The following is a 14800-nucleotide window of genomic DNA, read 5'->3' as shown; positions in this document are numbered from 1 at the left end:
ATTGGGCGGTGGAGGTGTGTAGTGATTGGCCCATGCCAACTGTCCTGTTTCGAACAGGAAGTTGTATTTCCCAGACGCGTGTCTGTTTCACACCTCTCACCCCCTCCCCCCGCCACCCGCCTGCTCCCGTTAACCTCTCATCTGCTAAATGAGTTTCCTCCTCTTCAGGTCTGGGCCACCTAACTCACAACTCTGCTCTTTAATTGGTTGGCCCACTTTTTTCCCCCTACCCACCGTGTCTTGGGAGGGCGTTAACCGGTAAACAGTCAAAGTCTTCTGGTGAAGGTCAGGGGAGCAGACGGCTTTGGGGAGTGTGTATATGTGTGTGTGTGAGGGTGTGTGTGTGTGTGTGTGTGTGTTAAGGGGCTACTCCCTCTCCTCCTGCTCCCTCCTCTTGAACCCTATCAGAGAATTAATTGGCAGACGGAGGGTGTCAGGTTCCGGTTTGCTGCCCAGGTGGCTGATGGGATTTCCAGATCGTGAGCCCTGATTGATGACAGCGGGGGCCACAGATGAACACAGTCTCCCTCTGACCTCCCTCAGTAAAAAAAAAAAAATATATAAAAAAATATATATATATTTAAAAAAACGTTTTACTGGTTGGTGTCTGGTTCTCTCTGGTATGAGACTGGGTCAGAGGGAGGCTGTGTGTTAAAGTACTGATGGGAAACAGAGTGTTGAGACGTAACCTTTATCTGTTCTCCTGCTCTCTTCCCTCGGCGATCAGACTGCCGGACTAAAACTCAGTTTCAATGAGCAGGTCGGAAGCTACGAAATGTACTCCGTTGACCGTTGTGTCAGCGAGATCAAAAGAAGCCCTAACGTCAGCTATGAGTGAAACACTGTAAGCTTTTAACTTCAGCTTTGACTGTGTGAAACAGAGCCCACTTCTGCCTGATGAAAGGTACAGCCTTTTGAAACGACTGAGTCCGCCTCAGCACAAGACAGGAGCAGACAGAGATCTGCTCCTCTATTATGCTCGGAACAAACATAAACGTCAAGCTCTTTCGCCACCGTTATTCAGTTGTCATATCGTGTTTGGCCCCCTACTCCAATTGCTCCAAGTCCCTGCTATGGCTTTTGCATGTGGAGTAGCCATACTTGTCCAAGGTATCAAGGGATCTATTAGCTGCATTTATAGAGGAACACTATAGTCCCAAAGTTCAAAGACCAAGAGGAGGTCTCGGGAGGATTCAGCCATTCAGCTCCTGTGTTTTCTCTCTCTCTCTCTCTCTCTCTCTCTCTCTCTCTCTCTCTCTCTCTCTCTCTCTCTCTCTCTCTCTCTCTCTCTCTCTCTCTCTCTCTCTCTCTCTCTCTCTCTCTCTCTCTTTCTCTCTCTCTCTCTCTCTCTCTCTCTCTCTCTGAAATGGTCACTTCATTCTCTGAAAAGTTCTGGAAGTGACGTGCTGGATTAGCAGTGAAGCTATTTAGCAATGTCACTTTTTTAAATGTGTGATGTTTTAGAGCTAATTTTACAGCTTGCCTTACAATGCAGTCTGTTATTGAAGTGGGGCGGTAAGCAGTGAGTTATGAAAGCACATGACATCTCTAGCTAATTAAATCAGCAGGTAGAAGTACTTTGATGTCATACAATCGCTCATACAAATCACATACATGACAAAGAACATGTATGTTAAACAAAGCTCAGGTATGCAGCAGATTTCTTAGTCTTTATATGCAGTGGATTTTGTGTTCTGAGATATGTGGGAGTTATAAAATTCAGTGCAAAGTTCCAGAATCAAATGCAGGTTAGGGTTGTTCAACCCAGGATGGAGGTTTTAGTAGAGCATTTGATTGCAGCCCTAGAGCTAGCAGCTTAAATTTGTCCATTGTGCCTTGCTTTGGATAAAAGCAACTGCCAAAAGAATACATTGTTATTGTTGTTCTAAAACCACTTCCTGTTCTTATCCACGCCTGCAGTTACTTATCCTTACACAAACCCTCTGAAGTCAAAAGCTCTCTGTGTCTGTTCCTCTGCAGGGTCCTAATGCCCTTGTGACATACACCATAATCAGCGGCGCCGATGACAGCTTCCGGATCGACCCCGAGTCAGGTGACCTGATCGCCACCAAGCGATTGGACCGTGAGCGCCGCTCCAAGTATTCCCTGTTGGTCCGAGCAGACGACGGGAAGCAGTCCTCGGACATGAGGCTCAACATCACGGTCAGCGATGTCAACGACCACACGCCCAAATTCTCCCGGGAAACGTACTCCTTCGACCTCCCCGAGGACATGGCACCAGGTAGCGTCTCCTCGTCACGCGCTCTCTCTCTGCCAATGACCTAATCACCACATTTTCAAGCATATTTCAGTTGTGGATGAAAGATTTAGACCATTATACATGCATGTGGCATGTCTAAAAGGCTTTTAATGCAGGAGGTTGCAGCTTAATGTCAACAAGAGACATCAAATTAACTGTGGCACCTATTCCATGAAATCCAGTGTTGGTGGGGTTGTGTAGGGGGTTGTGAAGCAGCTCGGAGGGGTTTGGGTTGGCAGAGAGACGGCCTGCTGTAACAGACCCAAAACCCCACAAATCCTCACTGTCTGCCCGTCTACCTCTCCCAGGCTCCATCGTGGCGGCCATCTTGGCCAGCGACTCAGACTCCGGGGTAAACGGTGAGATCACCTACTCACTGGAGGAGGACGATGAAGACCACACCTTCCTCCTTAACCCTGTGACGGGGGTCTTCAACGTGACAAGGCCTCTGGATTACGAATCCCAGCAGTACTACATCCTGACGGTGCGGGCCCAGGACGGGGGCGGGCTGGCCAGCACAGTCAGGGTCTACTTCAACATCCTGGACGTGAACGACAACCGTCCCGTGTTCAACAGCAGCGTGTACAGCTCGTCCGTCACTGAGAGCCTTCCTCCTGGCTCCAGTATCGTCACGGTGGGGGCCAGTGACGCCGACGATGGTACGTTTCCCCGCTCTTCCGCTCTTTTGTCGTGTGAGGAATGTCTTACTTCCGGGGTTATGGCAGGGCCACAGGTCATTCGCTGACAAACCCGATTCGTTGAGAGTCGCTGAGATAGTCCTTGCCGTCGGCGAACGCGAGCGGGGGAAAAGAACGCGGCGGCAGGAAACGAGATAGCATTTTACTTGAAATAACCAGTCAAGACACATAATACTCAACCCCAACCCCAACCTCTTCGGCTTTCGCTTTTCCATCACACGTCGAAATAATTTGGTCAAAAACAGTAGAGCCACTGTACAACCCAAGCGGGCAAAGGTATGTTTCTATATCAGGTGGTTACGGTCAGACGTTTAGAGTTTCTTTACTCCTTCATGCTATTATACCAGCTCTGTCCCTCTCCTACTGTAATTACCCCTCCACCAAACCTAATGTGGTTACTCTGACCCACATTCCTGGGGGGAGAAAAGCTGTCTGGATTCAAGCGCGGTCTGGATCCTTCCTTCCCAGTCCTGGCGGCCCGACCCTCTCACGGTGTCCCAGACTGCTCAGCAACAAGCTCCACAAAGCGTCCTTGTGAGCGTTTCCTGAGCCGCGACCTCCGAAAGCGGTCGGGTCGCCGTCGCCGTGGTAAATGTGTCCCCCGGCTTTTGATAAGGGATTACGTGTGTACTGTAAATACTCGCCGGAGTGTGGGAAGGTGCTGTTGAGGTTCCACATGAATACTCCAATGACTTGCATTACAGACGCTCAATTAAGCCTCATTTTGCTGCGGCTCCAGGGCAGGACAGGAATTAGGCTAGATTTCAAGGCCAGATAGATTTTTTTGTTTGTTGGCAGTGTAGTTGTGCCATTACAGCAGTTATGTCATTTGAATAAATGTTTCTATTAGGTAGCGTTTCCGAAAGTGCTGCACTTACGGACTTTGCTGTAATGTTTCTCTTCCTATACAGATCTGTCAAACTGCTTACTGTGGCTGACTTTGTTATGCTGGTGTATACAAATTGGTTGATTGCAATTTTAGGAGGCTCATACAAAATGGATACATTTACATTTTGTCATTTTAGCAGACGCTCTTATCCAGAGCGACTTACAGTAAGTACAGGGACATTCCCCCCGAGGCAAGTAGGGTGAAGTGCCTTGCCCAAGGACACAACATCATTTGGCACAGCGGGGAATCAATCCAGCCCGACTCCCTCACCGCTTAGCCATCTGACATTTGAGTGTCCTCATACATAATAGTGATGTGTTGATATTTTTACACCCCAAAAACCCCAGTATGTCTGTTTGTGTTCCTCCCAGGTCCTAATGCGGAGCTGTTCTACAGCATCGTGTCCGGTGACCCCCAGGGCCAGTTTGACATCACCAAGGCAGGCGTTCTGCAGACCAAAAAGACCCTGGACAGAGAGACCCAGTCTTTCTACAACCTGGTGGTGACCGTCCAGGACATGGCCCCAGCCCCCCTGTCCCGCTTCACTAGCACGGCCCAAGTCTCCATCATCCTGCTGGACGTGAACGACTGCCCGCCCGCCTTCACCTCGCAGAAGATGACCTTCATCCAGGAGAACACGCCGGTCGACACCGTGGTCTTCAAGGCCCAGGCCTCCGACTCCGACAGCGGCCCCAACAGCTACGTGGAGTACTCCCTTCGAGGTCGCCACGGGAACAAGTTCAGCATCGGCACCATCGATGGGGACGTGAGGCTGGTGGGGGAACTGGACCGAGAGGAGCACTCCAACTACACCTTGACGGTGGTGGCGACGGATAAAGGGGAACCCCCCCTGTCCTCCACCATGGAGGTCACCATGATGGTCCTGGACGTCAACGACAACACGCCCAGCTTCTCCCAGAATATCTACGACGTGGAGATTGAGGAGAACATGCTGACGGGCACGGACGTCCTCCAGGTGTTTGCCAGCGACGCCGACGAGGGGACCAATGGGCAGATCCGCTTCTCCGTTGGCGGAGGGAACTCCGGCAACTCGGATTTCAGGATCGACTCGGTGACCGGGGTGATCTCGGTGGCCCGGCAGCTGGACCGGGAGGCGCGGGTGTCGTACTCGCTGGTGGTCCAGGCAGCCGACCGAGGGAGCAGCCCCAAGGTGGACCGAGCCACCGTCAACATCGTGCTGCTGGACGTCAACGACTGCTCGCCCGTGTTCGAGCTGTCGCCTTACTCCGTGAACGTCCAGGAGAACCTGGGAAGTCTTCCCAGAAACGTTCTACAGGTCAGTGCTCCGGGTTTGAGTCGGGTCCTTCTAGACAAAGCCCAATTCATACAGCCGCCCCAGGACTTTAAATGAGCTAATGGTTTAACCAAGTTTGTAGGCATATTAACCCAATATGTACGTGTAAGGGATCGGTTTACAAAAACATCAAGCACGGTGGTCATGTTTTGCAAACTGCCAAGAAGAAATGTGCGATTGACATACGGTACTAAGGGGATGATATATGAAACCACTTATGAGTACACACTTTGACATCTTTCTTAGAAGAACGAACAAAAAAGTGAAATATTGGATTGTTCTCTACCAAACTGTATTGCAATAACATTGGTCTTAAGTAGCATCATAACTAGATAAACCTTTTAAAAAGTCTGGTTCCAGTGATAGTAGTAGAAATAGTCCAAGTTAAGCTTCTTCAGTCCATAAATCTTCAAGGAAATGAGTCTGCAGATGCACTTGAACTCCCTAATGAGCCCTGTGGTGTAGAGACGAATGCCCAGCGTATTGTCGAGGGACAGGGGGGCGGGCGGGGTTGTGCAGGAGCGGGTACCAAAGAACATCCGAACGTCAACCCCTTTTTTTTCTAAGAACTTATTAGCGTCTGACTCGATCCTAGACCGGGTAGGAGTCGTGCGTGCTCCCGTCACGAACGGAGCCTGTTTCTGTGTGTCCGCGCCAGGTGGTGGCCAGAGACGACGACCAGGGAGCCAACGGCCAGCTGAGCTACATGCTGAGCGGCGGGAATGAGGAAGGCTCCTTCAGCCTCTCCTCCAGCGGCCAGCTCAGCCTCACCCACACCCTGGACCGGGAAGCCCGAGGGCAGTACACCCTCCTGGTCACGGCCACGGACTCAGGTGAGACCGCCCTAACAGGAGGCTGGGAGGCTGGGAGGCTGGGCCCAGACCTGTTGAGATGTTCTCCGTGTTTCAGTACGAGACGGTATTGAGATGGATGGGGGCGGTATTTTTCATCATGGACCGATGCTCATATCTAAACTCATAACACATTTAGCATGCTCACCTTAATGTCTATCGTCCCCTATTCATGGCAGCATATATCTCGTGAAGTTACAGCTCTGTCCACAGGGCCCATGTGGGTTTCATCACGGAGGAAAGAGGCCTTGAAAAAACAGGTTTAGGATTCTCAGCATTCAGCAAAGTTGCAAAATCCGACCCTAAAAGTAGCTTTTCTTTTCTGAAATGAACAAGAATGTCAACATGCTGTGATTACAGTTTCACGCTGAGCGTGATGTTTTCACTGAGTGAGATAATCTGAATGTGCTCTCTCTCTCCTCTCTCGCGCTCTCTCTCTCTCGCGCGCGTCACTAAAAGAAGAATTGTGTTTTTGACTTATTCCCCGGAAACCTGGCTTGCGTGTTTGAATGAACAGGGTCCTGTGTTTGTTTGGGCACAGTGGTATAGCTTGTTATATGCAGATAAAAGGTTAGCTTGTTATTCCATAGAGGTCAGTAAATGTGCAGTTGAACAGAGTGCATGCGTATCCCTATTCCAGCTTAATCACACACTAGCCCGGTTAAGTACAGGTTTTCCTTGGGATGCTTTGGCAGGACCGTCATGGTCAAAGGGCGGTTCTTGTTCATTCCTGGATGACCATGTGTTTTCTCTGTAATGATGGGTGTTCTGGACTGCGTAGCCTGCTGGCGAGAATGGTGACAATAGCGGAAGTGCTCTGAAAAACCGAACTATGCCTGTTAGTCTTTATGAAGGACCTGAGCCCTAGTTCTATATCTAAAAGCGTCAACGTGTGCATTCGTTTATTTGTATTATAAATCAAGTGTGCGGTTACCTTGAATAGGTTAAAGAGGTTTTGTAGTAGTTTTAAGTTGTGATGGATTATGTATAACGTGAGGATGTGGTGTTGTGATGGATTTATGAGGGTTAATAACGGCTCTTGTGTTTAGGTGCAGATCTATGGTTTATGAGAATGCCATAATTCAGAGGCTTGTCAAATTATTCCATCATCAAAGGCCTGTCAGGAAATTCATAATATTATGACTTTTGTATTTGGGATTCTACAGCAAGCAGCCTTTTCTACAGCAGGCCTTGTGTGGAATATCAAAATATGAAAAGAAAAAAAAACAATAATTACACTGTGAAAATAGCAGAGATGCTTTTCTGGTGTGTTTGAGGCCAGGACTGAGACGCAGGAGGAAATGTTTATCCCATGAAGCCTCTGGCTGGATGTGTCAGAGGTGGACGAGGAAGTCGGGATCTGAACCAATGGTCTTCCAGCCAGTTTTCAACTGAAAACATCTAACACTGCCTAGCACAGTTTTTTTCTGTGATACGTTTTGTTTATTTATGTGTCGGTGTTTGGTGAATGTCACTTGGAACATGAATTAGACTAAATGGGGGCACACAACGGCAAACCATAGTTGAAATACTGAAATGGAAGACTGTGTGTAAACTAGGAAACGTGTTAATCCAACTAAGAAAGACTGAGTACATTTTTATGTATTTTATTTTCATTTTTTTTTTTATAAGGATCTGCTTGGTGAACTATGTCATGAATTCCACTTAGCCAGTGTGCCTGCGTTCCATCTCATGGTTGTCTCCATCCTGCTTGGCCTGCGGACGGAAGGTGAACTTAATAACAGCAGACTGAGTGGAGTTTCAGACCTGCTCCGTTGAGTGAAATCTGTCGTGAAACGTCTGGAGCCGGGGTGAGCTCCCAGCCGCTGGCTCTCATAACGACCCCTGGCTCCGCAGAGCCGCGCCTGGCACACGCCTGGACTCCTCTGGAGCTCTGCACCCCGGTCCTGAAAACGTGGCACAAATACAAGTAGTATAAAGGTGTTTTACAAGCGGGCTTGTCGAAGGGAAACTCACAGATCAGCCCAGTGGAAAGTTGTTGGCAGCGTTTCTGAGGCTCAGACTGGGATGGATAGAGAGAGATAACAGGACTGCAAATAGAGCCAGTCTGGGCTAATAGAGCGACCACATCTGGGATCAACTGCAGATTTATCTGATCTTCAGTTCGGTCCCTGCCTAGCAACAGCTATGCACCCCCCTCCTCTGCACGCAACACACACACACACACGCATGTACGCACACAGACACGCACACACACACGCGCACACACACCAGGGTAGAAGAATGAACATGAGGCCAAGGTTAAATGAAGGAGCAAGGAGTTAACAAGGAGTCACAGTGCAGTGTGTTGGTACGGAGAGTTCATGGACCTGGGTCACCACTGCCTCTGAACACACACTTAAGGACAGCAGTTGGTCACTGATGGCAGTAGCAGCATGGCAGGACTTTCTTCTTGTGCCCTGAAGTTTCACGACTCACAAATAGTCTTGTTTGAATGGGTTGACAGACCAGTGAAGGGAATGGAGTTATAATACTATTGTATTATCTTTATTCTCCAAATCCATTGCATTTCATGTACCTTAATGTCATATCAAGATATTTACGTTTGACACTTCAGTCATGAAGCAGTGACTTTTATCCAAAGAGGCGTACGAAAAGAGAATTATTGCAGTGCCCACATCCGCGTCACGCATAACAGATCGTGGATAGAAGAATTCTGCTGTATAAAATATAATCTATGATGTGTTCCCCCTCAGTCCTCACATCCCCCTCCATCCTGTCTGCCTGGCAGAGCTGTGGAGGAGAGCCCAGCAAAGGCTCTGCAGTGGGGGCCCCTGTGGTGAGAAGGCCCCAAGGGGGACACTTACATGCACCACGTTTAGTCACATATATTAAAGAGGAGGCACAGTATATCCCTGTGCCCACGCCCGAGCAGGAACGGTCACACAGAATTCCCCCTGCGTCTCTCACGCGTTTCCCAGAGGGCCACAGGGTCTGCACTCTGCCTTTTCAGGGGCTAAACGGGCGCTTAGCAGATAAAGAATTTTAATGACCGTCCCGTTTAAAAAGCAGGATCTTTTATGTTGCGTAATGGCTCTTGTGAATCCAGTCTGTGGACCCACCCACGTTTCTGGAGTGTTCTCTGAACAGGATCACGCGTCCCTTGTGCTGATTTCGTAGGGAGCTGTCAATCCCTGTTGTGCGTGTTTTAGACGAGCTGTCCGTCTCTTCCGAAAGGAGTCCGTGGGAAATATTTATCACTTTGTGCTCGGTTGTGTTATTTTTCAAACCTGCACAATACACTAAATGGAAAGTTCAGTTAATGAAGCTACTGATAAGTGGTGTAGGAGCACAGTCAGGGTCTCACAGATCACTGTCCAGAGCTTGCCACAATAAATCTTTAATGGGGTCAGTTTCAGAAGTGTTCAGCCAGCAACAGTCTAGTGGCAACACAAGATGAAGCCAACTAAAATATCAGGTTCCTCAAATGAACTTTTAACAGACCTGTAACATTCTAGATCAACTCTTAAAAAGGGCTCAGTAACAATGTGGTCTAGCAATTTTTTGTTTTTGTTCCTATCCTCTCTTTTCCACTCCTGTGTTTCGGCCCGCGTAACAATAGCTGGAACCGAGTGTTTGTGTAAATAGCCTTAGTATCTAATAAGAGATTTTAAGAGGTGGTGTGGTTTGGATGATTAGTGCTTTGCGGCAGCCAGAAAAGATCTACACTTTCTAAAATGGAAGCTAAGTTAGGCCCTCACAACCTCTTGAGGTTCATTTATCCATGAGTGCATATCTAACACTAGCAGTTAATCTCAAATGAGCAATTTATTCAAAACTAGTCCTGTAGTATTCTGTCTGCCAAAATGGCAGATACTGAAAACGTTTAGGCCTGTACGATACCACGTCAACATATATGACACAACCAGCTCTTTTTCTGTTGTTTTCTCTCGTTTGCACTTAAAAATGATTTGAAAAGCTGTTGTGTGTAGTTGGTTGTTATACTGTGTGTTTTCCAAACACTGGTGACAAGCTGTTGTTCCACGACCATTTCAATACAATGGGGGATCAGTCATTTAAGAGTCCTTGGAGTCTAGCGTTTGACAGGGAATTCAAAACTATTGAACAGCTCAACAAAAATAAAAGCGCCATTGTATTGAAACCACAAAAGGCAAATCACTTCATAAAATCCCAGAATGTGCTCTGGAGTATGAGCAAACGGCAGTTAGAAAAATATGTCAAACCATTCAGACACGCCACGCCATAAATAACTGTAAATCCATATACCGTTTAGGAATGATTTGATGAGTGCTTCAGAGAGAGCAGCATTATTAGAAATGCAGGTTGTTTTCAGGGAGTGGCCTGGTAGGTTGGATGTAGAAGGGAGAGAGAGATATATCCTTTTCCTTCTCTCCCTCGTTAACTGTGAGAAACCCTCTGTTTACTTTGTTATATTTGGCAAACCGTGCGGGATAGCTCTCTCCCTGCACCGTGTCCCCTCGGCCATTCATGGGTGCTGGATGGAGCCACATTAAAAGGAGCTTTGTTGCAAAGCAACAGGTTCTCAGGGAGAGAAAAATGTCAATTTCATTGCGATGGCGGCCAATTCACCCTGAGTAATGATGTGTTTTATTTACGCTGTCCCCGAAAGAACACAATCTAGCCGCAGTCCATAAACCGTAATTAACCGTTTAGCCCTAAGCTCCAGGCTACAGATGGGCTGTCTCGTAAATTTACACATTCATCCATCTTCTCTAAGTCAACCTGTCCCGTTCTTCTGACTTTAATGAAGCCCTCTGTTTGGACATCCCGTCGTTGTTCCTACCGATCAAAACGGACCGCTCGGTTCGTTTCGACCCTGCTGAACGTTGGACCCGTCAATAATATTGAAGGGACAGATTATCCCTTGTGCCAGCAAAGACACCCAAACCAAGATCTTAGCTCAGATTAGAGGGAGTAACCAGGGCCCCCCCCCAGCTTCTCAGGGGGGAGGTGGTGGTGATTTCCTCCAAATAACTGTTACCCCCCGCGCTGCTGTCTTGGTGGCATATGCCAGGAAATGGCAAAAGCAGATAGTTTAATTGTAATTACATATGTATTTATACCCCCTCTGGCGCGGAAAGTATGGCCATGCCACCTTACTTGAGGCTAATGTGATTTGCCCACTGGTAATATACACTAATAAGGTGCTTAGGCCCAGCCATATGTTTATGCCAGACAATGCTTTCTGGAGAGGGCTTATGACCAGCTTACAGGGGAAACTGTCTGTGTGTATTTAAGATGGAGCAGGGGAGAGCAGATGGCCCGTGGTCCAGCAAATCTTCAGAGCTTGTTATTTTGAACGCTGAAGCTTGGAGGTTATTCAGGGTTTGGTACTCTCATTCGATCATCCCTCTGAAAACAAACGTTTCAGGCACCCCACTGAAAGCTTGTAATTGCATATTAGCTGATCAAATTCAACACTCGTTCTCACAACAATTCCACCACTTTGGCGGACCTGAGGATCGTTTTGAATCACGAGATATGATGTTTTGGTCTCTGTGGCCCAAGTTGTGTCATGTGAAGAGCCAGTAGGGATTCCTGATTCCTTGAATTTGTAGTATCACTTTTGCAGTGTGATTAAGTTAGGGTCAGCAATACTTATGCTTCGTCAGTGCTTAAAGTGATTCGCTGTTGTGTCAGGTTTCTGTGTGAAATGACACTTGCTTTTTTACCCCATACTGTAATGGCAACTGACAACATAGACAGGGTTATCAGAATACCATCGGTCTGTTGAAGTATTCCCTCGGAAAATACTGGAAAAACACTGTTAAGGAAAGACTGTCTTTGGGACTTAGCCTCACTACAGCTCACGCACTTCTCGAGGGGCAACGCCTCATGCTGGATACGAGGCGCCCGGGAGATTAAACATTGTCTTTGTTGATTGAAAAAACACTTTGGTGAAACCCAAATCGTCTCTCCTCATGTATAATCTCCGGAACATATTTTAATTGAATATACACACACACTTTGCACAGTTTTTTTCTGGCTTCTGGAAAGCATCAACAGCTTCCTGAAATCAAGAGTACAAGAACAGACCTTGATCTATTTACCTCAGTTTATACGCAAACACCTTTGTTGATTAATCTCGACGTGAGGTAAGTAACGACCGTGTCATACGGGTCCCATCAGGAGAGAGAGGAGGACATGTCAGGTCACTGCAGTGTCGCACAACCTCAGATCAACCCCTAAATACGATTACACTAATGAACGTTCATCACAGCACAGGTTCAGTACTACCTGACGGCTCGCTAGCTATTTGGCCAGGTGACAACACTTGGTAAGCTTAGATCTGACTCGGGCAGTAAAAAAAAAAAAGACCTACATTTCATTTGGGTCATTTTAAGTATTTCTACTTCATAGAATACTTCAGTAGGATTTGCAAAATACTTATAATTCAGATTTTGTCTTCCCCTGAGTGAGCAGTAGACTGTCAGATGAGTGTGGGAGCTTGGTTTCCTAAAGCCTGATGGAGACAAGAAGGTACTGGCAGAGCCGATGGGTGAAATCACACTGAAGTTTAATACAAATTTGGAAAATGGTGTAAAACACATAACCGCTGATGAAGCAAGTACAGAAAATGTTAAACGTGTCTGGGAACAGGTTTCCGCTGATGGAAACAACCATTTTAATCGCATTGCATGGTGGCAACCGGTTCTGTCGGTGTCCCACTGTCGTTTCCACCAGCAGCTCTCTCTCGCCCTGCCGCTCTCTCTCGCCCTGCCGTTCTCTCTCGCCCTGCCGTTCTCTCTCGCCCTGCTGTTCTCTCTCGCCCTGCCGTTGTCTCTCGCCCTGCCGTTGTCTCTTGCCCTGGCAGCGTGAAGTCATCTGTCATACAGCCACCGGGCCGATACATCCACGCACTGCCAGACCTACAGCAGGAATATTTATCTGTCGCGTCTCCCAGCGCTTGCAGCCGTGGATCCTAAATAGTGGCACCATCTCCAGTTCTCCTCAGCTAAATCACCGACCTTGACACCGGGCTTGAGTAGCAGGGCCAGATTCCTGGGCAGGAGGCTAGGAGGAGACACAGGCACGGCTGGACAGGCTGAGAGCATGCCATTGCGATGATATAAGCCCCCTGTGTATTCAGCTATGATAACATTATGGTAGTGGTGGATTATTAACGTGTTGTCAGTTAATCTGATAACGCAACATCCCTTGGCTATCAGTTTGTCTCTGTTATCAGTAGAGATAGCAGTGAGGAGTCTGAAATGATGTTGTTGTAAGTGGCTATAGGACTAAAGAGTCGAATGCAGCATGGATCTGCATAAAGGACCAGGTTTCACTTACGCTGCTGTGAAACCTTCCGCTACAGCCGTCACTGCTTCTAACAACTGCCTTTTACACACATTTGCATAGCTGCTAAGATATTATGTTCCCGGACATCTATATCTGTCAGCCCACACAATGTAACAAGATAGATCCAAACTATTTACACATTTGACAGCAGGTCGACGAGGCAGCTGCTGGTGGTAATGGAGACAGGGTAACAGCCTCCTGAGTGGAAGAGCGTGGTGCTGGGAGAGCGATACACCCCGAAAGATGTGAAAAATGCCTTGTTTGAACCCCCGGGCTGTCAACAGCAGTGGGTTCAGCCCAGGTTCAGGGTCAGGTTGAGGAGGGTTTGTGCGGCTGCTGGTGTTTACGGCTGGATGCTAGGTTTCCTTAAGGCTTACCGGGGATTATCCAGGGTCACTGTGTCTGTCTCTCAGCGCCCAACCCTGTTGTGATGAAGGTGGGGTGCCTGGCATGGGGTCAGGGGTTGCGCATGTGCACAAGTCTTTGAGATGGGCCGGGGTCGCGGAGGTGTGCAAGGCCGTCTCCTCACTCGCACCCCTGGTAAATAGGTTGTGACATCACATCCTGCCGAAAAGTGAAACTTCAGGAAAGGGGCCGAAATGTGTCCTGTGAGGAAACGGGAAAAATGTGTTGCTCCAAGCTGATTGGCTGCCGTTAGTCAGGAGGAACAATGCTACTGAAATGCTCTGACAGGGGACTGAATAACAGAAAAGAGCTGACCACTTCTGGTTTCCCAGAACAGAAATTCAACACAAATATTTTTTAAGTCATTCACTTCTCAACACTGAGAAGGCCAGTCATTCTCAATCATCATTCCAACGCATTTGGACTGTTGTGTTTCCTCTGGTAACACTTAATAAAGTTAGCTGGTACCAAGCTTGGGCAATTTCCAAATTAAGCATTTTGGCCATGGTTAAGCTTAATTGTTTTATCTGTTAATTGCTTGTACAATTGTGTGTGTGCTCCAGAGAGCTAATGAGTCCAGGAGACTGGATTTGATTGGCCCATTTGATGGACCAATTGGCTTTGAAACCCACTTAACTGTGTAGCAGCCCAGAACATCTATGACACAACACAGCTCCAAAGCTCTTAGGAGTTGTTGTCTACGAACAAGAGCTTGACCGGGAACAGAGGCTCAGAGCTCGCTCACGTAAACTGATAGAGACACTCGACTGGCAGAGATTGATCCTTAATTAAGAGGATCACTCTTCCAGTCCAGGCATTTCTAATCTGCTTCCATGGCAACCCCGTATGATGACTCAGGCAGTCGCCTCACGTTGGGTTGCCGGTGTGCGATGAAGAGACTCTTATGTGAACGTGCTCGCTTCTGAATGCTACTGAGTACGATCGCTGACTAGACACTGGCTGTCCTCGTGTGCGATCGCCTAATCCTGAATTACATGACCAGTTGTGGACAAGATTGTTGTGTCAATAGCCTGTAGTTTTGACAGCCTGAAAGGATACAGACCACTATATTTTGGGGTA

At 47.8% G+C, this 14800-nt stretch overlaps 1 protein-coding gene across 1 annotated transcript in view; it reads left to right on the top strand.

Annotated features, from left to right (window-relative positions):
- The window catches only part of LOC124480861 (protocadherin Fat 4), a 74942-nt gene that overhangs the window by 37954 nt on the left and 22188 nt on the right, over window positions 1–14800 (top strand). The window contains exons 3-6 of the mRNA XM_047040544.1: window positions 1981–2242; window positions 2569–2919; window positions 4219–5144; window positions 5821–5995. Coding sequence (XP_046896500.1) covers window positions 1981–2242; window positions 2569–2919; window positions 4219–5144; window positions 5821–5995 — 1714 coding nt within the window. The remainder of the gene's footprint in view (window positions 1–1980; window positions 2243–2568; window positions 2920–4218; window positions 5145–5820; window positions 5996–14800) is intronic.

This window comes from Hypomesus transpacificus, chromosome 1 (assembly GCF_021917145.1).
Source record: "Hypomesus transpacificus isolate Combined female chromosome 1, fHypTra1, whole genome shotgun sequence".
In the NCBI taxonomy this organism is placed as follows: Eukaryota; Metazoa; Chordata; class Actinopteri; order Osmeriformes; family Osmeridae; genus Hypomesus; species Hypomesus transpacificus.
This window is presented reverse-complemented; position numbering and strand designations above follow the sequence as displayed.